The sequence below is a fragment of the Hippopotamus amphibius genome, chromosome 1 (assembly GCF_030028045.1).
Source record: "Hippopotamus amphibius kiboko isolate mHipAmp2 chromosome 1, mHipAmp2.hap2, whole genome shotgun sequence".
NCBI lineage: Eukaryota > Metazoa > Chordata > Mammalia > Artiodactyla > Hippopotamidae > Hippopotamus > Hippopotamus amphibius.
The window spans coordinates 151,412,701-151,438,355 of record NC_080186.1 but is presented as its reverse complement, the minus strand read 5'-3'; the positions used below and the strand labels follow the sequence as shown (position 1 = coordinate 151,438,355).

General features: G+C 51.5%; 1 protein-coding gene across 2 annotated transcripts in view; it reads right to left on the bottom strand.

Annotated features, from left to right (window-relative positions):
• Positions 1 to 24,779, bottom strand: part of ANXA6 (annexin A6) — a 50,593-nt gene extending 25,814 nt beyond the window's left edge. For both annotated transcript variants that reach the window (XM_057730742.1, XM_057730753.1), the window contains exons 1-11: positions 24,645 to 24,779; positions 14,660 to 14,703; positions 9,084 to 9,174; positions 8,279 to 8,373; positions 7,638 to 7,751; positions 6,568 to 6,658; positions 5,541 to 5,620; positions 3,498 to 3,554; positions 2,444 to 2,537; positions 1,916 to 2,011; positions 590 to 648 (exon numbers count right to left, since the gene is read on the bottom strand). In XM_057730742.1, the coding sequence (XP_057586725.1) occupies positions 590 to 648; positions 1,916 to 2,011; positions 2,444 to 2,537; positions 3,498 to 3,554; positions 5,541 to 5,620; positions 6,568 to 6,658; positions 7,638 to 7,751; positions 8,279 to 8,373; positions 9,084 to 9,174; positions 14,660 to 14,677 (795 nt within the window). In that variant the 5' untranslated portion in view covers positions 14,678 to 14,703; positions 24,645 to 24,779. The remainder of the gene's footprint in view (positions 1 to 589; positions 649 to 1,915; positions 2,012 to 2,443; positions 2,538 to 3,497; positions 3,555 to 5,540; positions 5,621 to 6,567; positions 6,659 to 7,637; positions 7,752 to 8,278; positions 8,374 to 9,083; positions 9,175 to 14,659; positions 14,704 to 24,644) is intronic.
• Between the last annotated feature and the right edge of the window lie 876 nt (positions 24,780 to 25,655).

Here is a 25,655-nt window from a genome sequence, read left to right as displayed (position 1 = left end):
GCCCAGCTGTCCAGCTCACTCTGGTGCTGTAAGACAGAGAGGATGGGCTACGGGCCACTTGCCTTTGTGGGATGACCATACAGGGACTTTGGGCCTGTGATCTCTGGCAACAAATAACTGCGCGCCATGTAAATCCCATCGCTTTCTGTGTGTCACGTGTGTGAAGTCCTGGGAAGCACTATTCTCAGTACCCAGGTCCCAGGGACGAACATCCCAAATCTTGGCAGACAAGACCAAAGTGTTTTTCACTCACTTACATATGCTGTATATAAACATTCTGTTTAACAGTATTTAAAAAGCATGGACTTCCAACCTAGCTGACTGGCTGGACTGGGCGCAGGATGTTACTGTACCCTCTGATCAGTCATGAGGACAGAGCAGGTATTTGGGTGGGAAGGTGTGTGACCAGGCAGCACCCCAGGCTCTGGAGCTCACCCGAGACAAAGTGCCATCACTCTGTCCTGTGGCCAATGCCTTGAATGCATCTTTGGCTGGTGGACCCCAAAGATTTGCCAGAGTCCTGACAGTCCTGTTGGGGTGCACAGAGCCCCCCTCCCCCAACCTCATTCACATCAAGCCCACCACGTACCTTCATGGCCTTGAACAGCCTTTCAGCAAAATACTCGGGGGTGCTCCGGATGCATTTCACTGAGAAGAGGGAGGAAGAGGTAGTTATTCTGGCTGCCTCAGAAGGACGATGGGGTGGCCTGAGCCCTTTTTTGTTTCCATTCCTTGGGGGCCACCAAGTTCAAACCTGGGAAGAACCCTGGTTCCTGATAACCCACAGTCCCAGAACACCCCAGACCCACCACTTTTATCACAAACCCAGGGGACAGAGAAATCAGAAAATGGGACTGTTGTAATGTAGGGAGTGCATTGCAAAGACCACCTTCCTCTATCTAGTCCTTTCTAGTCCTCCAGGGAACTGGGTCAGGTCAGGGAAGCATCTAGGGTGCGTCTGGGAAAGGTGGCTCTTTAGATTCTGCTACAACAGAAAGGTACCAGCCGGACCTCTGGATCTTGGGGGCAGAGCAGGCCAGAACCCGACTACTTGACATAGGGTTGCTGGGGGGCAGCTCTGGGCAAGATGAGGGCTGGGCCATAGCTCTCCCCCAAGAAATACAAACACACTGCCTACTCCAGGCTCAGACATACTGACTCTTGAAGTGTCTGGCTTGCAAACAGACAGTCTGGTTTTCTCCTTCCCACCTCCATACCATACAATTCTCCTTTTCCACTCTCGGCCCCTTGTTGTGAGGCCAGAATCCCAGAATGCCCTGGGAATGCAATGTCAGGACGTGCCCACAGCCTCTGGGTCAGGCAGCTCACCCCTTGCCCCCGTTTATCAGATGAGGAAACTGAGGCCCAGTGAGCATAAGTGACTTGCTCCAAGTCAACAGCAGATTTAGAAGCAGCCCAGGGTTTAAATCTTGACTCCACCATTGACTACTCAGCTCCTGGCATCCCTCATGCCCAGAGCACCCTCGATTTACTACAAAACTACCCCTTGGCAAGTGATGCAGCCTCTGTGGGATGCAGTTTCCTCATCTGTGAAATGGAGACAAGAACAGTGCCCACTCCTGGGTTGTTTTTAAAGAGTAAACACTCAGCGCAGCACCCAGCACATGGCAGATGCTCCACAAAACCCGCTCTCCTGGTCATGACTTCCTGATCCTGGGCCCAGCGCGCTTTCTGGCCCTACAACACATGCTGGAGGAGAGAGTGGGAGGCAGTCAGTGCCTGAGGCCCAACTCCCTGCCCCCAGGCCTCAGCCACGCTGCCCTGGCGAAACCTTTAGAATTCACTGTCAGTCTGATTTTCTCCGTCCCATCTCCATACCATACAATTCCCCTTGTTCCTGGACCAGAATCCCTGAATCCCTCAAAGGCCCTGGGGAGGCAACGTCAGGACGTACCCACAGCCAGCATCAGCTTCTCAAAGTCCCCAGACAGCTCCCCTCGGATGCTGGCTTCGATCGGCTTCCCCGTGGTCTTCAGATACTCATCAAACACTGAGTCAGACAGAGACAGGGGTGTCAAGAGCAGTCCCACAACACTAGAAGGAACAGGGACCTCAGAAGGGGAGATGCAGTGGCCGGGACCGGAGTGCCACCAGGAAGGTAGGGCTGGCACTTAGGGAGGTGGCGGGGAGGTCCTGCACATCACCAGCCACCATGCAGCCTCACCGCATCTGCTGGGAGGCCCTGTGCACACCCCCTGCTCCAACGTGAACACAGGCCTGGCACTGGGATGGAGCGGCTTAACAACTTGTGAAGGCCTCTCTGAGGGACTACACAAACCACCGTCTAATAAAATCAGGACTAGTGCAAGCAGGACTGTTGCCGATGAGGCAGCTACCATGCTCCATTAGCAGAAATGGGAAAGAGAAAGGAAATCTCAGCACAACCCCAAGGAGGCAGCTGTAGGTCTTCTCTGGAGCTTACCCAACCGAAGGTGCTGCTTGCTGCGATTTCCCAAAATGTAAATGAACTGGGCTTCATCTGTTCCCCATTTCAGTTCTCCTGCCTCATACAGGTCCTGAAGGGGAAGAAGTGGGACTTAACTAAAAGAGGAAACCACACGAGACAGAACTCAGCAGCCAAGCCACTCAGAACTGCTGCCAGATCCCTGAACATGCCAGTAATCAGCAGCCTCAGGACCTTTGCATACATCTGTATAGCTTTCTCTGTTTCCTTCTGTGGAAACTCCTACCCAACATTCAGGGCCCAGATTAAATGTCCCATTTGTTCTCAAAGCACTTCCTGATGTCCCTAGGCAGAGTTCTCTTTCCTTCCTTTCCTCTTCTAGGCTTCCCGTTTCTTTCTTTCTTTCTTTCTTTTTTTAATTTATTTATTGTGTGTGTGTATGTGTGTGTAATCTTTTTTTTTCTTATTAGGTATCTATTTTGTACATATTAGCTTATATATGTCAATCCCAATAGGCTTCCTGTTTCTTTACAGCTTTGATCCAGTGTATGTCATAATATTTATATGCCTGGCTTCCCGCTATGGCATGGGCTCCTCAAGAACAGGAGTTACGTCTTACATTCTCTGTATCTACCCCTGCACTGTTCCTAGCACATGGTGGGGGCTCAAAACACCTGGCATGTGTGGTATATCCACAGAGAAGGTGTTTGTGTGATTAATATATGCCTATCTCCCCAGTACTAACTTTGTTCATTTGTGATTCCCCAATGCTTGGCAGAATGCCTGGCACATAGTAAGGGCTCAATAAGTATTCATTAACTAAATGAATAAATGAACAAATGATGAAAAGCTCCAAAATACACCTCACCAACTTTACATATGCTGTGTACCTTTGAAAGCTAACTTAAGTCCTTTCTTCAACAAAGCACTGTATAAATGACGGCTGTGAGTCAGTTATTTCTGGTACCTGATGCAAATTACTTGGTCTCCAGCCCCTCCCCGGACGCCCAACCTCTCCCCTCTCTTGGGGCTGCCTCCCTGTGTCCGGGGACCTCCATTGGTGCTTATTTACCTGGACGTCCTGCTGCACCAAGTCCTCGCTCACTACATCATCGTCCTCCCTGGTTCCCTGGGCAGGAAGACAAGGGACACGTGGTTCAAATACCAGAGCTGGGAGAAAGCCTGGATGCCAGTGGCAGAGACAGGGAGGACTGGGAAGATGTGGTGGCCCAGAGTGTCCAGGAGAAGAGACTGACAGCTGCCACTGGATCAAGACCACAGCATCTCAGAATTCCCTGGCGGTCCAGTGGTTAGGATCTGAGCTGTCACTGCCAAGGGCCCAGGTTCAATCCTTGGTCAGGGAACTAAAATCCCACAAGCCACGTGGTATGCCCCCCCCCCCCCAAAAAAAAGAAGAAGACCACAGCATCTATTTTGCAATGAATCACAGGGCCCCTCCCACTGACTTCTCCCTTCATCCTTGGAGCTTGGACCAAACAGGCGAGTCCTGAAAATAACCAAGGTCTTTCCAGATGCCCCCATCCCAGAGGAAGCAGAGCCTCATACTGAGAACATCTCTGAGGATAGGACTCCTGCCACAAGTCCCGGCATGGCCCACGAGGCCACTCAACAATATCACAGGGGTAAGAAGTCTGCATATTTGCATTCTGTTTAGGGGCTCCCGTCTGTTAGCCCAAAGAATTCACCAGCGAGGATCTGAGACTGGGGCCCTGAGGCCTTGAGCGCACTAGCTGTGGAGGCACCAGATCCTACTTGTGTTCCCGTCACTCCACCCACACCCTATGCCCCATCGGACAGAGGGGGATACTCACAGGGGCCGGGACCCAGGCCTATCGGGCCTAGGTTATGTGGGCAGAGGTCAAGCCTGTGCTTATCTACTTTTTCCCCTGCTGTGCATTTCAGGATCTCAAACCCCTGCTTCCCTTTGGGACTGAGCCTAAGGAGACAGAGCCAGCAGGCTTACAACCCACGCCATGTAATCATCTACTAGGTGTTAGATATTGAGGAGGCCACATCCTTGACTACAAGATACAGGCTGGAACTCTCCTGTCTGGAACATGTGCCTTGAAAATGGGGGCAAAGGCCATGCTTTCCCACTTTTGAATGTTATCTCCTGATAATTCCCCAGCTGCTTGAGATGGAATGTGGATTGTTATGGTGGTGAGAGGAAAAGAGCTGGGAGCAGCAGTTATAAAAAGGGGGCCTGGGGCAGTGAAAGAAACAAAGAGACAGCTTAATTTATATATAAAGCTTCCTGAAAGTCTGGCCCTTGGAGCTGGACTTGAGACGCCTCAATGCCTGTTCCCAAGGGGCCCGTGGTCACAGAGGTTCCCATGGGGCCGGGCGGGGAGAGGACGAGCAGCAGGGTGGGATGTGGACTCCAGCCACTGCAGCTGTGCGAAACGCACGCCTGCTGGCGCTAGAACTTCCAATTATTCAAAAGAAGCCAGAGATCTGGTTCTGGAGCAAGATCTCCCTAGTATTAAATGTTAGCAACTAACTCAAAGTGTGATTTTAAAAAGACACATGTGGGGGGAAATGAATAAAGGAAAAAAACCAACTTGGGCAGGTAGAATGCAGCCATGGACACCAGTGTACAGCATTTTTCTGCCCTTTGTTATGTCATCTTTGGGTGGGAGGGAGTAGCAGGGCTTGGCTGTGGGGGATGCCACACCTCTGCTGGCGGCCCGGCTGGCACCCTCAGGTAGGTGTAGTGGCTGAGGAAACCAGGCAGGAGGGAGGCTGAAGAGGATGGGGAAGCGGTACTTGTGGAGAGAGGATGGAGGAAAGAGGAGAACAAGAGAGACGGGGTGTATAAAATGCAGGTCGCCTGCCTGTGAAAAGGTGGGGGACAGAGGAGACCCTGGACACTCCGATTCCACACCCAGGTGAGCCAGAGAGAAACCATTTCACGTTTGAAGAGAAGATGGGCAGAGGGGGAGGGGAGGCCACCCCCTCCCAAGCAGGACTTTACACCTGAAGCGCCACCAAGGAACCCCTCACGGGCCACTGTATCTCGCGACACCAGGAGAAGGTGCTCATAGCCCTCTGCACACTGGCAGAGAGCTCGGGGAGGGCCCCAAGGGGGACTGACCTGCAGCAGAACCACCAGCATCTTCTGGAAGTGGCCAGAGGTGTCCCCAATGACGTCAGCCTCCAGATCTCGCTCGTAGGCTGTGGGGAAGGAACACAAGCTCTAGTCCCATCCCCAGGACACCCTGGGGAACCAGGATAAAGATCCTTACTGGCCCTAAAATACTCAGATATTTGTTACAAATTCCCAGACTCAGTCTCCGTGACAGCCATGGCAAGACCCAGGGTGTATTTTCACCGTTCTCTGTACTGACCTATGATGCCATGAGATGGAATCTGCTCATGTCTCTCTATTCCCACCTGCACTGTCCTCCTCTGGACATCACTGTTGCTCACCTGAACAGTGGCTAGAGCCTTCTGATTGTTCTCTCTGCTTCTCCAATCCACAGCAACGTGGTGACTGTCTTAAAGCCCACCCTCATCATGGGCTCCTCTGCTTCCCACTGGGCTTGGAATAAACATGTCTCTCTCTCTCTGTCTCTCTCTGCCTACAGGGCCCTGTGTGATCCTGTCCTGCCCTCCACTGCTCTAGCCTCACACTGGATACCAGGCTTATTCTGCTCAAGGGGCTTTGGACTCGCCATTCCCTCTCCTGCCAGGGTCTTCTGCCCACTCTGCATACAACCGGCTCCCTCTCATTTCCTCCCAAGACTGGCTTCCCCAACCACCTGTCTGAAGCACATCCTCCCTAGTGAAAGTCGGATGTTTGTTTTCTGTTTCTTTCATAACTCTTCACCACAACATGCCATCATTATGTTTATCTGTTTACCTGTTTATTGTCTGTATCCCTCATTACTTTGTTAATCTATAAGCTCTCAGGCAGGAAGTATATGGATGTCCACAACCATATCCTGAAAACCTAGCACACTGCCCAGCACAGAGCGGGTACTTATTAGATGGATAGATGGGCAGACAGATTAGAGGGAGGGAGGCAAAAAGGTGCATGCACAGTCTTAGGGTCCCTACTTTTGTGATCACCTTCATTACACATCTGAAAAACCCTGAATGGCCCCTCCTGCCCATCTCACCATCTTTGTACGCTGCCACCAGCTGGTGGATCTGCTCGTTGGTCCGTGAAGCCAAGATCTCAATGAGGCACCTCTCATCGGTACCAACGCCCTGGGAGGAGGGAAGGGGCATATGAGTCAAGGGCTGGGATGGGAGGCCACCAGCCCCGAGCTGCGAACCTGCGATGGTCAGAGCTAGGAAACCCCCAGCACGCAAGGTGCTCCTAACACAGCTCTTAGGTAGCGATCTGGAGCTGCTGTCCTGAGAATCAAAAGACAGGGCTTCTAGTGCTGCCTTTGCCTGCAGCTTGCTTTGTGATTGTGCATTAAAAAACGTTATCCTTCTGGGCCTCCGTTTCCTCACCTATAAAACAGAGATGATACTAGATGCTCTGCTGAACTCACAGGAAGAATGAGAAGGCGATAATCTCTTATATTGCTAAGTTTATTAGCTTATGAAACAAATTCATGTTTAATAGCTCATTCCAGGCAAAGATCATAGCACTTTATAAACTGTAAAATGCTCAGTACACTCGAGGGCTTTTGATCTCTCCCTGCCTTGTAGGGAGCCACTCTCCACCTCCACTAGACTGAGCTGCCCCTCACATCCTGAACACACCTCCACAGCCGCCCCTGCCACTTCCCCTCAAGCCCACTCTGATCAACCAAATCCTCTCCAGGCTCCGGGCTGAATTCCATCCTCTCACCTTCGGTGACTCCCTTCCTCAGCCACCCCGAGCCCAGGGCCTGTCCTCCTGACCTCCTTTAGAATGCCCTTGGCCTTTGCATGTTGGACACACTCTGTCTCCACTTCCCTGTGTCCTGCTTCCTCAGGACTGTAAGCTGCTGGGGTGCGGGTGTGGGCCAAGGGTCCCCTTTCACAGGGTGGGCCTCACACCACCATCTGTCCCACCTCTGTCCATCTGGAGGAGACAGTGGTGCCCTCTGGGATAGGATCTGGGCATGCCGCCTGGAAGCAGTGCACATGTGCGGGGTGGGTGCAGGGTTCACTGAAGACTTGCTGTAGAGTCTGGAATCTCCCATGAACCATGCCTCCAACCATCACACACACACAGACCCACGCTTCTTACCGAGACGGCATCTTTAATTTCTTTGGCATCACTATAGGCAGGTGGCCTCATGAGACCCACAATCAGTCGTTCAAACTTCCCCGTCAGCTCATACTTCAAGTCTGCAATGAGGTCCTGGTTGGGGGTGCGGAGGGAGGAGGAGACGGAAGAGGATGGAGAAGAGCAGTTATAATGATAAGAATTACATTTAATGAGCACTTACTCTGTACAAGCACTGGGCTCATCGCCATTCCTAGAGGTACATACTATCATCAGCCTTCTGAAATGGGTTTAGAGGCTGCAGGTAACCTGCCGAGAGGCACGCAGCTAGCAAATGGCAGGATTCAAGTTCACAGCACTGTGCCTCTTCCCTGCCGTTGTCTGTTTACTTGTTCACTGCGTGTCTCTCCCACTGTCCACGAGTCCGCAGGGTTGACACCCTCAGGTCTCATTCACCTGCGTAGCCCTAACGCCTAGCACAGTGCCCAGCATGAAGCAGCTGCTTCTGTGGCTGAATGGTCCTTGCCTGACTGAGAGAAGAAAAAAGGAGGGCAGAAGTGCCAGCACAGAAGCTAAGCTGGAGTAAAACACCCAGGAAAGACCCTGGATGAACAGACAGGTGAATGAAATCGTCCCACCCGCCCTCTGGTTGCCATGGTTACCTTGCCATAGAGGGACTTGTAGTTCTGGCAGATCTTCTGTCTCTGCCTGTTGCTCCGGGAAGTAATCAGCTCCAGTATGGCCTCCTTGTCACTGCCTAGAAGAGGGGAGGCACCCGTCACCCTACCCCAACCTGCCTCTAGGAAGCCCGCCAGGGCTGCTCCCTGCAGTCCGCAGCATCAGCCTTCTGCTCGTGCAAGGCAGTGGTGTCGGAGGGGGGATCTTTGGGGACTTGACAAGCCCCCACCGGGAGAGATCCTAGCACACAGAGTATCTGAGCTCAGAGGGCCCATGATCTTGCTCCTCATCACACAAATAAGGAAACTGGGGCCTAGAGAGGAGCAGGGATTCACCAACTGTCTCCCAATGAGCCTATCTTAGAAAAATCCAGATGTCCTAATACCCAGGACAGGGTTCTTTCAATGACAGGGGAAATAACAGAAAATAATGAGCAGCAAATTGAGGGGAGTGCTTACCCCTAAGAGGAAAGACAGAGTGATGCTATCAGGAGGGGGACCTACCGTGGAGCTTTCACCTCTATGAGGAAGCAAGTGCTATTTCTCAAGTTGGGTGGCAGGTCTATGGGTAAAGCTTCTCCTACCCTTTAGACCTTTTTATTGGCCTGGAATAATTCATTACAAAATTATAATAATAAAAAGAGGAGACAAAAGAATAACTGAGTATATCTCACCATCCCACCCTACCCCTCACCAAAAGGGCTGTCCTTTTGGTGTGGGGACACCCCCAAGCCCAGGTGAATCCCACTTCCTTTCCTGCGGGCCCCTCTCCCGTCGGCTGAGCACCCACCGAAGCCCTTCATGGCATTGTACAGAGCCTCGGCATCCTGGCTGGGGTCGAAGTTGGGAAAGTCATGAATGGAGCCCCGGTACTTGGCACCCTGTGGAGAGCAGAGCAGAGAGTGAGCCGCTGACCTGGCCCTGAACAGGGCTCCCAGCCCCGGCCCCAGCTCACACTCCCAACCCTGGCCACAGGATAAAGGTCCCCGCTGTCCCTAAAATGATCGGATATTTGTTACAAATCTCAAAGCCCAGTCTCCACAATGGCCATGGCAAGACCCAGGGTATATTTTCACAGTTCTCTGTACTGACCCAAGACATGATGAGACAGAATCTGCCCACGTCTCTCTATCCCCACCTGCGCTGCCCTACCCCAGATACCACTGTCACTCACCTGGACAGTGGCTGAGGTCCCTGCCCCGAACACGGAGCACTGGCTACAGAAAGCCCGGGGAAGGGTAGGGAGGACTCTCCCTGTACCTCCTGCCACCACCTGCCCCAAGGATGGTGTCATTTCCCCATGGGAGCAGGGCTCAGTCAAGCCCCCAGCTCTGCACCCCTTTCCCAGGACCCAGGAGAGATAAAAGCCAGACTGAGTGCGGGGGGTGGGAATGATTCCTGCAAAAGTAACAAGAGCCCCCCCATATGTTTATGGCACTTTACAGTGTATAAAGCCCTTTCACCTCCATGAATGTGATTACTTTAGCATCTTGTAGAAGCACTTAAGATGATCTCTATCACAGAAACAAAGAAACCAAGACCCATGAAGGAAAGCCACTTGTTGGGGTCACAAAGAACCCACATCTCTGTCCAGTTCCCCTTTGCCCTCCAGCTCCAGAAACCTTATAGCTGCCAGCTTCTGAGGGTGGCGTCTTGGCCCAGGGTGGGGGACCCAGAGCCACCCTCAGAATCAATGCCCAGATGAGGTGCTGCTCCCCTGGGCCCATAAACTGAGCCGTGAACTGGCAACTGAGGACAAGCTGGCTTGGTCCTTGGGGCGAAGGCGGGGAGAGGCAGAGCCAGAGAATCTTAGACATCGAACCTGAATGCACAATGGGCTGGATCACAGAGAAGTCACATATGGGTCAGCCACATGGGCCCCGAGAACATGGGGCCCCAGAGAGCGGCGAGAGCTGGGATGGCCGAGGAGGCCAGAGCCCAGGCACTAAGCACACAGCACCAGGACAGGGCCCCATGTGGAGGGCTGAAGATTCAGGGAGAAAAAAGACCCAAGCCTGGCTTCCATGTGCTTCCAGCCCAGTGGAGGAGAGAGACTAGCCTACAAATTAGCATAGAGCTCGTAATAAATACCCCACGACAGAGGCAAAGCAACATGGGAAAACAGTGGAGGACGATTCCAGCTGGATAAGGGAACCAGGAAAGGCTTCACAGGAGGGTCAGGGTAGCTCACATAACTGTGCCTTAAAGGAGTGAGACGTGCATGGGAGCAGATGAGCCTCCGACCACCTCCTGCGTCTCCCAGCACCTGCACTGCAGGACCGGGCCTGGCGTTTGGACGCTCTGTGGTGTGTGCCTGCCACTGCTGGCTCCTCGGAGGTATGCGTGCATGGGCGCAGGCTTGCTATTTAAAGTTCTGGCAGGGCGGGTGACCAGAAAGGGAGACGGCTCTCTTCCCACCACCCGTGAATCCCCTGCAACCTGATCACACCACTGGGCAGAGAAGGAAAGAGTAACACATGCCAAATACCCGGACCAGAAAAGAGATACTCCCTTTAGAAAGCTCCACGAGTGTCTGTCCTGCTCACTGATGTATTCCCAGCACCTAGCCCAGGGCTTAGCACAACTAGGCACCATTTATTTCCTAGGTGGACAGGTGCACAGGCAGATACGTGACTATGAATACACCCCGAGCAGATCAAAGACTTCCTGGAGGGGACGTCTACCCTGAGCCCTAAAGCATGAGCAACAGCTGGCCCAGGGGGTGGCGGAGGGAAGGAAAAGGCTTCACACAGAGAAAGAGCACGGCAAAGGCCTGGAGCCAAGCGCACACAAGAACATTCAGGAAAGCAAGCCCAGACTCTTCAGTGGTCGTGCAGATGCTCAAAGTTGCCAAGATCCCAAAGTTGCCAAGATTCTGGGATTGTAAGTGGCCAGGAAGGAAGGAGGAGAAGAGGGGAAGATAGAAGTGGAGCCTCCAGGAGGAAGGGCAGAGGTCCCAGCAGCAAGCTGACACCTGCCCTCCTGCTGCTCCTCCTCCTCTCCCTCTTCCCTCCTCACCCAGTGTGGTGGTTAAGGCAGCATTTGGGGCAGAGGCTGCAGCTGAAAGATGACGAGGCAATGCCATGCTAGAGACATGAGACCCAATCAAAACACTCCCTTAGAGACAGGCTTGGCCAGCAGCAAGGCGGTCTCTCTCCCATGTGGGTCTTTGTACGACGATAATAAATAGCCTGCCAGACCAGTTCTCCCAGCATCCTGCAGGATCACAGCCACTGAGAGAGGGGAGCCCAGGGGGCCCCAGCACTGGTCACATTTAAAGGCGCAGGAACAGTCCTTCACATTAGCCAGGTTTCCCACCATCGGTCATTCTCACACCAATCTGAATTCGCATCTCCAAGTGCTCCCTGCACAGCTGTCCCCACGTCTCCACCTCACCCTGACTGCCTGTCACTCCCCCAGCACACAGGTTCCCAGCCTCATGTGTCCTGGAGGGGAGGGGAGAGGAGAGGAGAAAGGACTTTCCACCCTGAAATATTCAGCAGGGCCCGAGGCCAGCTGGGGAGCAGCCTGGACCCCGGGCTGCACCCAGGCTGCTGCTAGAGCAGAAGCCCCGAGGCCGCGCGGGAACCTAAGCCACGTGACTCAGAGAGCTGGCTGCCCGGCCAGGACTCCACCTGAGAGCTGCCTTGACCGGGTCTGACCCAAGCCTCCTCCCTGCAGCTTCTGGAGTTGCAGGCACCAGCCCCTGCCACTCTTGCCCTCTCCTCAAAGTGTTCTTATCCCCACCTTCGCATCCAAACCCAGAACATCCCTGTGAAACAGAGGCCACAGAGCCATGCCTCTGGGCCTTTCTATGACACCACACTATTTCTTCATGACTTTGGGCCTCAAGTCTCCCGCTTCTGGAAGGAAAGAAGGAGAAGGACACAGAGACCACAGTAGAAGTAACTGGGGGTGACCTGGACCAGAGAAAAGAGGGAGCAGCTTGTTCTGTGCCTGTGTGTGTGTGTGTGTGTGTGTGTGTGTGTGTGTGTGTGTGTGTGTGTAGGGAAGGGGTGCACTAGAAGCAGAGTTGAGGTACTAATAACTGGGAGCATTAGACACAAACTTCAGCTCAGTGGAAGGAAGACCTTTCTCATCTTCTCCAGGACAGGCAGTACCTGACTGATTCAACTTCGACTTTTCAAGCAGAAACTGTACTTTGAATCGTAAATTTTGATCTTTTTCTGGGCTAGTGATGTGCTGTAGGGTCCTCTTTTATGATGCTGGGCAGTGACAGCAAGCTGCAGTCCCAGCCAGCCACGCGACCACAAGGGTGGTCATCTAATACGCTGCCAGCTACTCTGTACCCAGACAACCATTCTGGTTTTCACTTTCAGTACAGTATTCAATACATTACATGAGATATTCAACAGTGTATTATGAAATAGGCTGTGTGTGAGCTGATTTAGCCCAACAGTAGGCTTATGTAAGTGTTCTGAGCACAGTTAAGGTAGGCGACACTAAGCTCTGATGTTCGGTGGGATAGATGGATTACATGCATTTTCAACTTATGATATTTTCAACTGACCATGGGTTTACTGGGAGGTAACCCCATTGTAAGTCAAGGAAGACCTGTATTGCATTCAGCCCCCTCCTCCCTCCCCCAACCCTTGCACTCCAAGCATCCACATTGCTTTTACTGCCCTGCACATGCTACGTTCCCTCCCCTCTGGCTCTGTGTTCCAGCAACCCCTCTACCTAAAGCACTCTCTCAGCCCTGTGCTCTTCCCCAAGTAGCTCTCTCTAGGCAGCTTTCCCTATCTCCTGAACCTGCATGCCCCCAGAGCTCCTTTACTGCTCCCACCAGAGCATTAGCACTGTGCATGGGAGGCTCCAACTCATCCCACAGGATAAGGGACCCCCTAAGGCTCTGCCATCCTAGGACTCTTGCTTGTAGGATGTCTACGGCTGCTGGTCCACGGCGACAAGAAAGCACAGGCCAGCTAGGCGGACAGCATGGTCTGGGAGCATTGGACCAGGAGTCCAAAGATGTGTGCCCTAGGTCCCGGCCACCCTGGTCTCCCAGGGCCTGATCTGTCCACTTGGGTCATCCAGAACCTTGCAATTCGAATGGCTCTCAGGAAGTAACTCTGGGATGACTACTCATGGGAAATGGGGAGCAGTAAGAATCATGTCCTAGATCTTTGTCTGTAACCACTAGCACTCTCCCCTGCTCAGAAAGGCCACTTGTGCAAAGTGTGCTCCTCAGAGGCTGACAGGGAGGCCAGGGCTAAGACTTTTTTGAGTACTGATCCTACATCATATAACACACTGTGCTCTTCAAAAATTGTGAATATATATCCTTAAGGCCCTTGCTCATCAGATGGCAAGTCATGAAGATGGGAACAAAGTTTACTTATCATTGAGCTCAATCACCTCATAATGGAAATTGGGGCCCCAGAGAAGGTAAAGAACTCACCCAAGATCACACAGCTCCTGTATTATGCCTATGGCCAACAGCTCTATGATTGACATGAGGGACCAAAGGGGCCAAGTCGGGGTCCCTTTGTTTTATTCTCCCTTTTCAATCTCATCGTTGCAGTGACCATGTCTTTTTCTCTAAGGCCAGCCAACAGGATCACTCTCAGGCAAACTCTGGCACAGAACAACACCTAGCTCTGACCAAGGATGGAACCAAATCCTGGCCACACACAGGAAGAAAAGCTCTGATACACCTCAAATTCTGTAGCCCAGCAAAGTGCTCAGACAGCATGAAAGGCTGGGGTCTCCCAAGCCAGGGAAACAATCCCAAATGCGTATGACAGGGAATACACCCACCTCCAGAGCAGAGAGGACCCTCTAATGCTTTTGCCTGTCCAGTATCCATCTCCCTTCCTGGGGGAACCACTCTTGGGTCATGCAGTTCAGCTGGGACCAACACCATTGCCTAGATCCAAGTTACCCAGGCCTAGCCAATGAAATACAAACCTAGGATTTTCCCTGGAATCATTTGGTATAAATTATGTTGTTTCCTGCATGCTGCCCAGGAAGCTTAGAGCTGTTGGTGGATAGTGTGAAAAATCAAGGAAGAATCTGTCCAAGAATGAAGCCACCCAGAGGAGGTCCAGTTCACTGAGGCAGAATCCTGACAATATCACGTGGGCCCCTGGATCCAGCCAGACCTGAAGCCCTGGGCTTCTTAGTCATGTGAGCCAATACACATCCATTCTGCTTAGAATGTTTTGTTGTCATTGGTCACTTGCATCTGAAAGAGCTGCGACTTGTAACAGGATCAAGCAAAGCCTGAGAACCTCTCCAGCTCCTTTTAAACTGAAGGTACCAGGGATCTGTGCTGCAGGCCCAGTGACTCTAGGAGAAGCCCAGGCCCAGGGGAAGTACTACAGAAGGGGAGAGGCTCCTTACCTGTGCTAGTTTGGCCATGGTCTCGGGTTACACAGCAGAAAACACTGTGGAGAAAAATGAAATGCCATGAGATTCCTCTGCAGTCTGATTTTCTCCATTCTTTCCCCCAAATTTCCTCACCCTCATTCCTCCCAAGGGAGAGTGTGCTCCCCCTGCTGTTTTCCAGCTGCCTCCAGCCCTTCAGGTTAAATCACACCCAAAGACCCAGCTCAGGGCCAGGCATATTTTTTGGAGGATAATGGATGGATTAGCCAGTGTCTAGATGCTCACACCAGGATGGGAAAGACTCTTGGAACCAGGAGAACTTGAGAGAGGAAAGAGGGCACGACCACTGACCAGCATGATTCCTCCAGGCCATGCAGGGCACTTTCCCAGATGCTGTCTCACTTAATCCTCATAGCAATCCTTCCTGGCATCAAATTCCCCTTTTTTATAGAGGAGGAAACTGAGGATGGGGGTTCAGGGAGGTTAAATAATTTGCCCAAGATCATACAGCTTAAAACTGAATTCACTACACATAAAATAGATAAACAACAAGGACCTACTGTGTTGCACAGGGAACTATATTCAATATCTTGTGGTAACACATACTGGAAAAGAATCTGAAAAAGCTGAATCACTTTGCCACACACCTGAAACTAACATAACATTATAAATCAAGTATACTTAAAAAAAACCAACAAAAAAAACCTGAATTCAACAAAGTCTAGGTCCCAGGGTCCATGCCATCTGCACTATGCATGCTCTCTTCCCAAGTCACCAAGAACAGGTTCTAGAATTCAGGGCTTAACAGCCCTGTAGATGAGCGCCCTCAAGCGGCTCTGGGTCACCTGTTGCAAATATCTGATGTGCTATGGTTTCTTTGGCATCTACTCCGATTAGGCACCGCTCTAAGTACGGAGGATACAGCAGTAAACAAAAGAGACTTTCTAAAATGTGCTTTTCTGGCGCTTCCTCTATAAAGGGGAAGTATAACAAATGTGTATGATGAAAGCTAAGGAGAAAAGATGAAGCTTGGTTGGGAGAGAGTAACAAGGAGTGTCATCTCAGGTGGAGTGGTCAAGGGTCTCATGAACCATGTGGCCACCTGAGAGCAGTGAGGCCAGGGAGCTCGGTGTGGCTGACGGTGGCAGGGAGTGGAGTGGGGACATCAGCAGGATGTGGCGTTAAGGGACCAGTGCCTAAGGCCGCTGTAAAGACTCTGTGTTTTTCTCTGATGGGACAGATAACGGGTGAGGGTGGGGATTAAACAAACAGGACACATGACCTCACTGAAAGGGGTGTCAGGACACAGGGTCTACACTGAAGGATAAGAAACAAAGACATCCTCCCTAAGAAGACTTGTAAAAAGGGATGTTGCTGCTTTGGAAAGGAGACGAGAAGGGGGCGGGGCTGGGCTTCTGAGCACTCTCGGCAGGAGGGCAGAGATGGAAAAGCCGCAACCTTCTTGGGATGACACGAGAAAGAAGGACAAGTGCTGTCCATTTCAGTCAGGACTGCACAATGTGATCTTTTTAAACCATGTCTATGTATGACTTTTTAGAAGTAAAAATAACAAACTCTATCAGACTTACATTCAGTAAGACCTACAAGGAGCTGAACCAGAACAGGGGGTAGAAACAAAGGAGATGCTTAACCTCGATGCTTCCAGTTCTTCACATGCCACTACCCCTACCCCACCCCACCCCTGCCAAAGGAAACAAAACAAACAAACAAACAAACAAAAACACTGAGGGGAAATCAGCCCCTGATCTCAGCCCGTACTCCTGCTCTCACTCTGGGGCCCCTGGAGACGTGCAACACAGTAGGGAGGACATAGGTTTGGAGTCAGACAGACAGGCCTGGGTTCAAGCCTGTTCTGTCACTTACCAACTGTGTGACCTTGGGCACATTGCTCATCTCTGAACTCAAGGTTATCTTAAGTACAAAACTGGGGCTTTTTGTACTTTTGCAGTCCCCCAAACCGCAGTCAGCAGACAGACACGAGATGGGCTTAGGAGTGAAGAGCAGAGGACAGTGATCTGCCTGTAACCACAGCAAGCTGACAGCAGAGCTTGAGGAAACCTTGCTGTTTCCCTGACAACCAGGGGCCCTTTGGTACACACTTGAGCTCTCCTCAGGAAATAGAAACTCCCCCGAGGGGGAGAGGGAACCCACATCTACCCTAGGGTCTGGCCAGGAGCCAGCTCTGGGTTTCCCCAGGCCTGGGGGACAGTGTGGGCAAAAGGTAAGGGAGCTCCAAGGCCAGCAGACAAAAAGGGACCGCATGAGGCCCAGGAAGTCAGCCGAGGCCCATCACCTGCACTTCCAGCCTCGCAGCATTTTCCTTTGGCCTTGTTGCTGGAAACTTCAGCTGCTGGCTAAGAGCAGGGGCCTCCAAGTCTTTGGGAAAATACTCCCAGCTCTGAGAGCAGTTTATGTGTGCCTCTTGTGAGTGCACGTTTTGTATATACATGGAAAGCAAACTTCCAGAACTAGATGTTCTGATTGCAGTTCAGCGGGGCTGGAGCTCCAACAGCCCCTCCTCTGAAGGCTCAGGGACGCTCTGGAGCTAATCACAGAGGCGCCGTACGAGGGGCTCTGATCCCTCCCAGGGTGACCCAGACCACCCTTCTCAAATTGCCTAAATAAATGTTTTATAGCCAATGTTTCAGAACCCCAGAGAGCCCTTATCAATCCACTACTCCAAGCCTCTTGCTTTCTAGAGGAGGTAAAGCCATCTCAGGGAGGATGAGCGACAATGGCTGACATCTCTGCCTGCCACCCCCAGGTCAGAAGCCCCACAGAGCCACGGGCCCGGGCTGCAGTGGAATGTTAGGAAGAGGCCAAAGGAAAAGACCCAGGTTCTGGTTCCCAACCTGCCCCTCCGTAACCTCTGACAAGCCAGGGTGCCTCTCTAGAGCTCAGTTTCTTTCTTTTTTTTAAGATTTATTTTATTATGTATCTATTTATTTATTTATTTTTGGCTGCATTGGGTCTTCGTTGCTGCGCACGGGATTTCTCTAGTTGTGGCGAGTAGGGGCTACTCTTCACTGCGGTACAAAGATTTTTCATTGCGTTGGCTTCTCTTGTTGTGGAGCATGGGCTCTAGGCTTCAGCAGTTGTGGCGTGTGGGCTCAGTAGTTGTGGCTCACAGGCTCAATAGTTGTGGCACACAGGCTTAGTTTCTCCATGACATGTGGGATCCTCCTGGACCAGGGCTTGAACCCGTGTCCCCTGAATTGGCAGGCAGACTCTTAACCACTGTGCCACCAGGAAAGCCCCTAGACCTCAGTTTCTTCATCTGCAAAATGTGCATAATATCATTCCTTCTTTAGGAAAACCCAGAGAGGATGTGAGAGGCTTTTGTAGACATCAACCAGGGATTTTCACAGCAAAATCTCAGAATATCAGTCCTAGGAGAGTTCTCCCTCAAAGTCACAGGACTCCTCTCTATCCCCACCCCACCCCCAATAAGGAAGTTTCATCATCTTGGTTGAAATAGCTTCTCAGGATTGGCAGGTATGGAGACTCTACACCAGTGCCTCTCTCCTCCCTGGAACCCTGAAGTGCTTCAGACCTGGATTTCCATGAAGGCTCATCATGGCAGATCATTCCAGAAACCCATTTGCCAGAAACCCATTCAAGGATAGAGCTGCCTGGTGGCCTTGTGCTGCTGTGGCTGCTCCTGACTTAGTCCTTTAAGCTGCAAGCAATCAGGACTGACTCCAGGAGGAACACTCTGGGGTAGAGAATAGCAGGGCTGGCTCAACCACCACTGCCTAACTATAGCATTGGGGAAACCGAGAGCCAGACAGAAGGTCTTGTCCAAGTCCTGCAAAAGGCATGGGCTTGGAGGTGAGATCTGACTGAGTCACAGCTCTGCCCTCTACCAATTTGTAATCTTGTAAGTTACCTAAATATGAATCTCAATTTCCACATCCATAAAATGTGTATAAAGCCCCAAACATTTACAAAGGAGGCAGGGTGGCATTGTAATAAAGAATGTGGGCTTTGCAGTCATGGCCTGAGTTCACACCTTCACTGCTCATGACGTTGGGTGAGTTACATCATTTCTCTCTGACTCAATTTCTTCATCTCTAAAATGATAATCTCATAAAGGTTTTTGTGAAAATTCATTGAAGACAGGTAAAATACTTAGCATGGTCAGGTTCAGAGGAAATGTTTAATTAGTGGTAGCTTCTATTATCACAATCATCCAATCATCATTATTAGAGCAGTGGTCTCCAAAGTGGGGTACTGGGCACAACATGCAGGCTGAGAATACTACAACTTTCTAAATTGATCTTGTCCTTTCATGTTCCATTTTTGATGTCTGCATCTTTAGCTTTCCATCATATTAGGGCTGATAGAAGTACACAATCAAGAGTTTGGACTTAGGACTTCCCTGGTGGTGCAGTGGTTAAGACTCCACGCTCCCAGTGCAGGGGGCCAAGGTTCCTTCCCTGGTCAGGGAACTAGATCCCACACACATGCTGCAACTAAGAGTTCACATGCCACAACTAAGGAGCCCGCCTGCTGCAACTAAGACCTGGCACAACCAAAAAAATAAAAATTAAGAGTTTGGACTCAATGGAATGAAGTAGAGGAAGGATAAAAAAGAGGAGAGAAGAAACACTGGCATAAGAAAAGCATCTCTGTCCTCAAACGGTAGCCTGTGGGACTTGGAGGAACAGAGTGTACCTTGGAAGGAGAGAGGAGATGCTGAGTATTAGGAGGTGAGATCAGGTGTGGAGGGTATGGGAAAATTGAGATTGTATAAATAACCTGGAAGATCATATACACAAAAAAATCACCCCGACCTCCGTACCCCAGGAGTGCTAGAGGGATTCTGCCCAGTCATCTCCAATGGCCTCCTCTGATGCAGGCCCTCTGAGCTTGGCACACAAGGCCCTTGACACACAAGGCCCTTGACATCCTTCCTGATTTGTCTGCCCTCCCCTTCTCCCCCCTAAACCAGAAATCTCTTCCACTAGCATTTTCTTTTTTTTTTTTGGAACATGCTATGTGGTTTTTTTTTTTTTTTTTTTTTTTTTGGCTGCATTAGGTCTTCGTTGCTGCGCGTGGGCTTTCCCTAGTTGCAGAGAGCGGGGGCTACTCTTCATTGCAGTGCACGGGCTTCTTATTGTCTTATTGCAGTGGCTTCTCTTGTGGTGGAGCACAGGCTCTAGGCATGCAGGCTTCAGCAGTTGTGGTGTGTGGGCTCAATAGTTGTGGCTCACAGGCTCTAGAGTACAGCCTCAGTAGTTGTGGCACACGGGCTTAGTTGCTCCACAGCATGTGGGATCTTCCTGGACCAGACTTGAACCTGTGTCCCCTACACTGGCAGGCAGATTCTTAACCACTGCGCCACCAGGGAAGCCCCCACTAGTATTTTCTAACAGCCTTCTAGCATCAAAACCAGTGTCTTTTCAATTCTGGCTTTATTAATACCACCTGGGGAGTTTTTCAAACTTACCAAAGCATAAGGCCACCCCCAGAGATTCAACAGGCCAGGAATAAGACCTGGTCTTTGGTAATTTTTGAAAACTTTCCTAGGTGCTTGTGCTAACTCTTCTAGGAAGCCGGGAGGGATTTCTCCCATCTCTGAACCACTGTGTGACTCTGAAACCATGTACTCATGAGTCGCTTGGGTCAACCCCTGTGGATTTATCATTCGTCAATTAGATGGAGGCTGCTTGTCTCCAAGGTATTGTGAGAAAGAACAAAAAATCTGTAAAAATTCACAATAATTCTTAAAGACATATTCATTCCATCCTATCTTTTAAAGGTTCAGTGGACTTCCCTTCCCTTCCCCCACCTCTGGTGGAAAAACCAGTTTGCCTCCATTTGTACATTCCTTTTTTTTTTTTTTACTTGTGAACCAATATTTCATTTTGTACTTCCAAAATAACAAAGACAATAAAATATACAGTGTTTAAATCCAGCCTGCAAAATTAATTCCTTTGTTTAATTTGGTCTCACATCACGAAGTTTCTGTGTCTTTTTTTTTTTTTTTTTTTTAATTTATGTACATTCCTTTCAATATAAAAGCATCTACTGACTCTTTTCTGATCTGGTTCCAACATCTGCCTGGTCCAGTCATTGATTATTGAGTAGAATAAAATCTTTAGCACATGACCATTTTTATATCTGTGTGAATGATGACTTTACCTTTTCTTTAAAATTACTGTGTATGTTTCCTTAATGTACTCCTACTCCCAAGTGTGGTTCCTAAGGATTGTTGAGTGAAAGGTAGTGAGTGGTTTTCATGCTTCCTTTAGTGACTTTAGTCTTTAGCAACTCCCTTGAAAAATCACAGAATAAAAAGGAATCTCCTTGCCTACTGTTTTCAAAATCATTATACAGCCAGGAGAGGAAATAACTTGAGGGGTTAAGTAACTTGTCCAGCTCATAAAGCAAATGAGTGATTAAGCAGAGGCTCACTTTTCAAAACCTATTTATTGAGCACCTCCTGCACGCCCATTGGCAGGAGCTGGGGGTAGAACACACAAGGAGACAGACGAATCTCCCACCCCAATGAAGCTGACAAATTTTTGCACAGTGACCTGCAAATGTTTTTGATCCTATACGCCACCAGTAACAAAAGAAAAACCAATGATTATTCATCGTGATAAACAAACATATACTTTTTTAAGCATAAGATTAAAAGCATATATAATAAGAGGTCTGTTTCTTCCTACATCCCAGAAAATCATCTTTAGTGCCTCCCAGGGTGTGTGTACCCCCACCTTCGGAGGCCCGTGGCCTACAAAATCTAGCTCCTTCTCTTTCCCCTCTCCTGATGGCTCCTCCCCCAGTCTGCAGGAAGACACTAAGGACCAGCCCCTTCGCCCTCCAGGACCTGCCTTTAATGAAGCCAGAGTAAATGCCATTCCCAGCCCTGTGCCCAGGCATACCCCCCCCCAGCTCGCGGCACTCGGGTTTCTTAGAGAGCAGTGTCTTTCCCTCTTGTGACCCAGAACCATTGATCTTCAGGCAGGATAAGGCCCCAGGATATGATCCGGTTGACCTGGGTGTAGAGCTGGACTGGCGTGGGTTTGAATCCCAGCTCAAGTCACTTTTGTGAGAGACAGCGAAGCATAGTGTCTCCCAGTACAGAGGCAGGAGCCAGATTGCCTGAGATCGGAGCCTGACCTGCTATTTAGGAGCTGGGTGGCCTTGGGTACGTACTTAACCTCAAATGTAAAATGGGGGGTAAAAATTATGCTTACCTCAGAGGAGCTGTGGCGAGCACGAAAAAAATTAAGACACATCTAGTGCTTAGAAGACGCCCTGGCACACAGGACACCCTATATAAGTGTTAATATTCTTTCTATCCTAAACTTTGGAGGGCTGAGTTTCCACATCTGCAAAACGGGCATGGTAGCAGCATCTAACATATGAAGCGTTCGGCCAAGGCCTGGTGAGTTAGAAGGGTTCAATAAATAATGGAAGTTACTATTTTTTTATTATTTACAAGGACTCCTGTTTTGCAGATGAGGAACCTGAGGTTCGGTTCACCTGCCTTCTCAAGCACCACACCCTTCCGTGGCACCACACCACAGAAGCACTTGATTCTCTGGGCAAGGCACTCTACAGTTCACAAGCCACTGTTTCACACCTGCCATCTTATCATCTCATGAGGGGAATAGCAACCTCATCCTCATTTTACAGATGGGGGATCTGAGTCTCCAAGAACCCAAGGACAGGCATTCCTCCCCAGCCAGTCTGCGGGTGGGGTGGGTGGGGAGGGTTTTCAACCCCAGGAGGAAAGGGAGTGTGGCTGGATTTCGAACCAAGAAGTTTAAAAGGATGAATAAAGGCACCTTCACCCAAGACCTCCTCTCCTCTTTTGGAAGGGAGGTAGCGGGACATGCATGCTCGAAAATCAAGGTGGAGACCACATCCTGTGCTTTGTCCCCACCCAGGAAGCATCCTGGAGGGGCTGGGTGGGGTGAGGCTGGTGACACTATTGGACCTCCCCGGAAAATTCTAGAATGGTATATGAATGAAGAAGAGCCAGGCAGCCCCAACCCATTTTACCAGCTGGGTGCCCTGGGCACAGCTCTTATCCCACTAGAGAGGAAGGCACTAAGGCCCAGAGGGGTAGGAGTGTGCTCAGGGCCCCAGCTGGGTTGGTGGCAGGGCAGAGGCTGAGACTGGGTGTGGCTGCAGCCTGATGGCCGAGGGCTCCCCCTGGGTGCTGCAGTGCAGATGTTCTAGATGCTGGCGGCTACCCAACACTGCAGAGCTCCCCGATCCCGTCCCAGGAACAAGCTCCCCCACTTCCCAGGCGCAGCCCCCTCCTCTGCACACTCGCGTCCACAGTCTGCCCCAGCAACAGCTGTGGCCTTTACCCAGAAACCACAAATATTTTCTGTATCCCAGCAGCCTGGGCCTCAGGAACAAAGAGTGGAAGGCAAAGAAAGATGGGTGAGCGACCGCCACAGCTGCACAGGGGGATAGAGGCCTCTGCCCCACCCTACTTCCACAATCCTACATCTTAGAACAGTTGAACCCTAGAACCCCAGCACTGCAAGTGGCAGCCAGTGCAGCAGACTTTGCTACAGAAGGGTAACTAAGGCACAGAGAAAGAAGGCGCTTGCCCAAGGACCTCTAGCACCTGGAACTGTGAGCCAGCTTTCCACTGGACCCCAGGCCAGTGCCCTCTGCCATGGCACAGGGACTGACAGCCAAAAGGGCAGGGTCCATGGCAGCTGAAGCTGGGCGGTCACTCACACCTAAAGGGAGGGCCAAGCCGCTCACGATATCCTGTTTGGGTCAGTGGGGCCGGCAGTTTAAGGTGTGCTTTGGGTAGAGGGGAGGAAGGGGAAGTGAGAGAAAAGGGCGGACCAGGGAAACCAAAGTTCTTTTACAAATCCAGGAGCCATATGTCCAAATTTGGAATTCTCAGGGAAGACCCACCCGAGTTTAGAGAAAAGGAGGGGGAGGGAGGAAGCAAAGGGTGGATCGTCCTCCGAAAGGACCCCCACCCCTTCCCCTTGCAGAGCCTAGCAGGGTAGGCCAGGTTTCCCAAGCCTGTAACCATTCCTCGCAGCTGACAAATAAATCCGTTTTCACTCCTTGCAGCTGACAAATAAATCCGTTTTCACAGCCCCTGTTTCCTGTGAGAGGCATTAGGTTTATCAGCTCTGGACTTGGGGAAGGAAACTGAGGCTCAGAAAGGGAAAGTTACAGATGCAGGGTCACCCTGCAAGTTGTTGGTGGAGCCGGGATTCCGACTCAGGGTATCTTCACTCCCATGGTAGTACCTGGGGAGTCACCTGAAGCCCCCAAGCTTTGGAAAGGCCAAAACTGGGCTGAGGGGGAGCAGGAAGAAAGATGGGGCCCCTGCCCCATCACAAGGCCCCTGGAGCCCAGCTGGGAGTCTCCTTTAAAGGTGAGGAGTGGTCCCAAGAGGGCGGGCGGGAGGGTCCACTGGAGCCCTGAGGTGTGGACAGCCTGTCCCTCATCAGTCTGCACACAAAGAGCCCTCCGCCAACGACACACACAAGCCACTTCAGGTGCAGCCGCGGGGTCTGACCCTTTACGCCCTCAGTCTTCGGCTTCAGCCACACCCTTCCCCGCGGGCCCTTAGACCCCCGGCCTGCTGCCTCCAACCTCGGGCCTTCAAAGTCTCTCCAGCCGCGCAAAGCAGGGCCAGCAGCCTGCGCGGCCCCGGCCCCGGTACCGCACGCCCCTCCACCACACTCTCGACCTAGCCGACCCGACCCTCCCCCTCCTCCCCTCCCCTCCCTCTGCCTCCGCTTCCCCGCCTGCGACCGTGGATTTGCTCCACTGCGCTGCCCCAGACAGGCCCTGCCCGCGACCCTCTCGGGTTACCGCGCCCTCGGGTCCCCGATCCCCGCGGCCCTCCCCGAAGCCGGCGGCAGGCGTGGGTCAGGATGACTGGGCGTTTATGGCTCGACCCCCGCATCCCTGCCGTCCGCCGGAAGGAAGGGGTCCCCTTCAGCAATCCCGTCTCTGGCCTCAACCTACTCACCGCGCAGCGGAAGCCTCCTGCGGCGGACGGACAGACGAGCAGACGGACGCGCGGACGCGGAGCTCGCTGGGTCAGAGCCCGTTAGCAGAGCTGCAGCAGCCGCGGCGCAGGGGCGGGCTGGGAGGACAGTCCTCGGCTCCCGGGACGGACACGTGGCGCTCGGGGGCCAATCGGGCTCGCCCCGCCTCCTCCCTCCCCCCCCCCCCCCCCGCCCCCCAAGCTCCTTCGCTCCTGGAATCTTAGAATGTCACCAGCTGGGAGGGGCCTCGCCAGAACCTCAGTCTGTGCTCAGACCCCAGACCTGCGACCTGGAGAGGGGAGGAGGATTTGGCCAAGGTTACTCGGCCATTCAGGGTTAGAACTCCCAGCTCCCAACTCCAGTTTTGGACACTTGGCCCCAAATTCCTACTGTTTGCCAAAGCTTTGTTGAGAAACAGAACCTTGAAGCTTGACAAAATTAAGGCCAAGCGTTTTATCTGCCTGATCAGTTTCTATCCCTCAACAGTTCAATCAGGTCTGTGACATTCCTTAGCCACTTTCCAGAGAAGAGTGCAGAGAAGCCCAGTTTTTAAATGAAGGCCACACAGCTAGTAAGTTGTAGAGCCTGGATTCAAACCCTGGCCAGGTGACTCCAGAGGGGCGCTTGCTCTGGCTTGGCTCTGGGGAGTGCATAGTCCAGAGGAAAGGGAGACAGACTAGCAGTTATAATCCAGGGCTGTGGGGAAAACCATAGAATAATTTTAAAAAGTGATAAACTTTTTGGGAATCCAAAGGAAACAGAGAATGAACCCCCCCTCCCCCGCCCCAAACTCCCCACCCGGAGGATTTGTAAAAACTTCCTGGAGGAGGTGATGCTGCAGTAAGGTCAGTAGTACTTCCCACCCACCCACCCCTTAGAAATTCTGCTTTGATGGAAAAGTGGCAACCCTGGGCTGCCACTTAGCTGCTGAGTCTTCATAGGCAAGACATTTAGATGCTCTGATTTTCAGTTTGCTCAGCCAGAAGATAGGG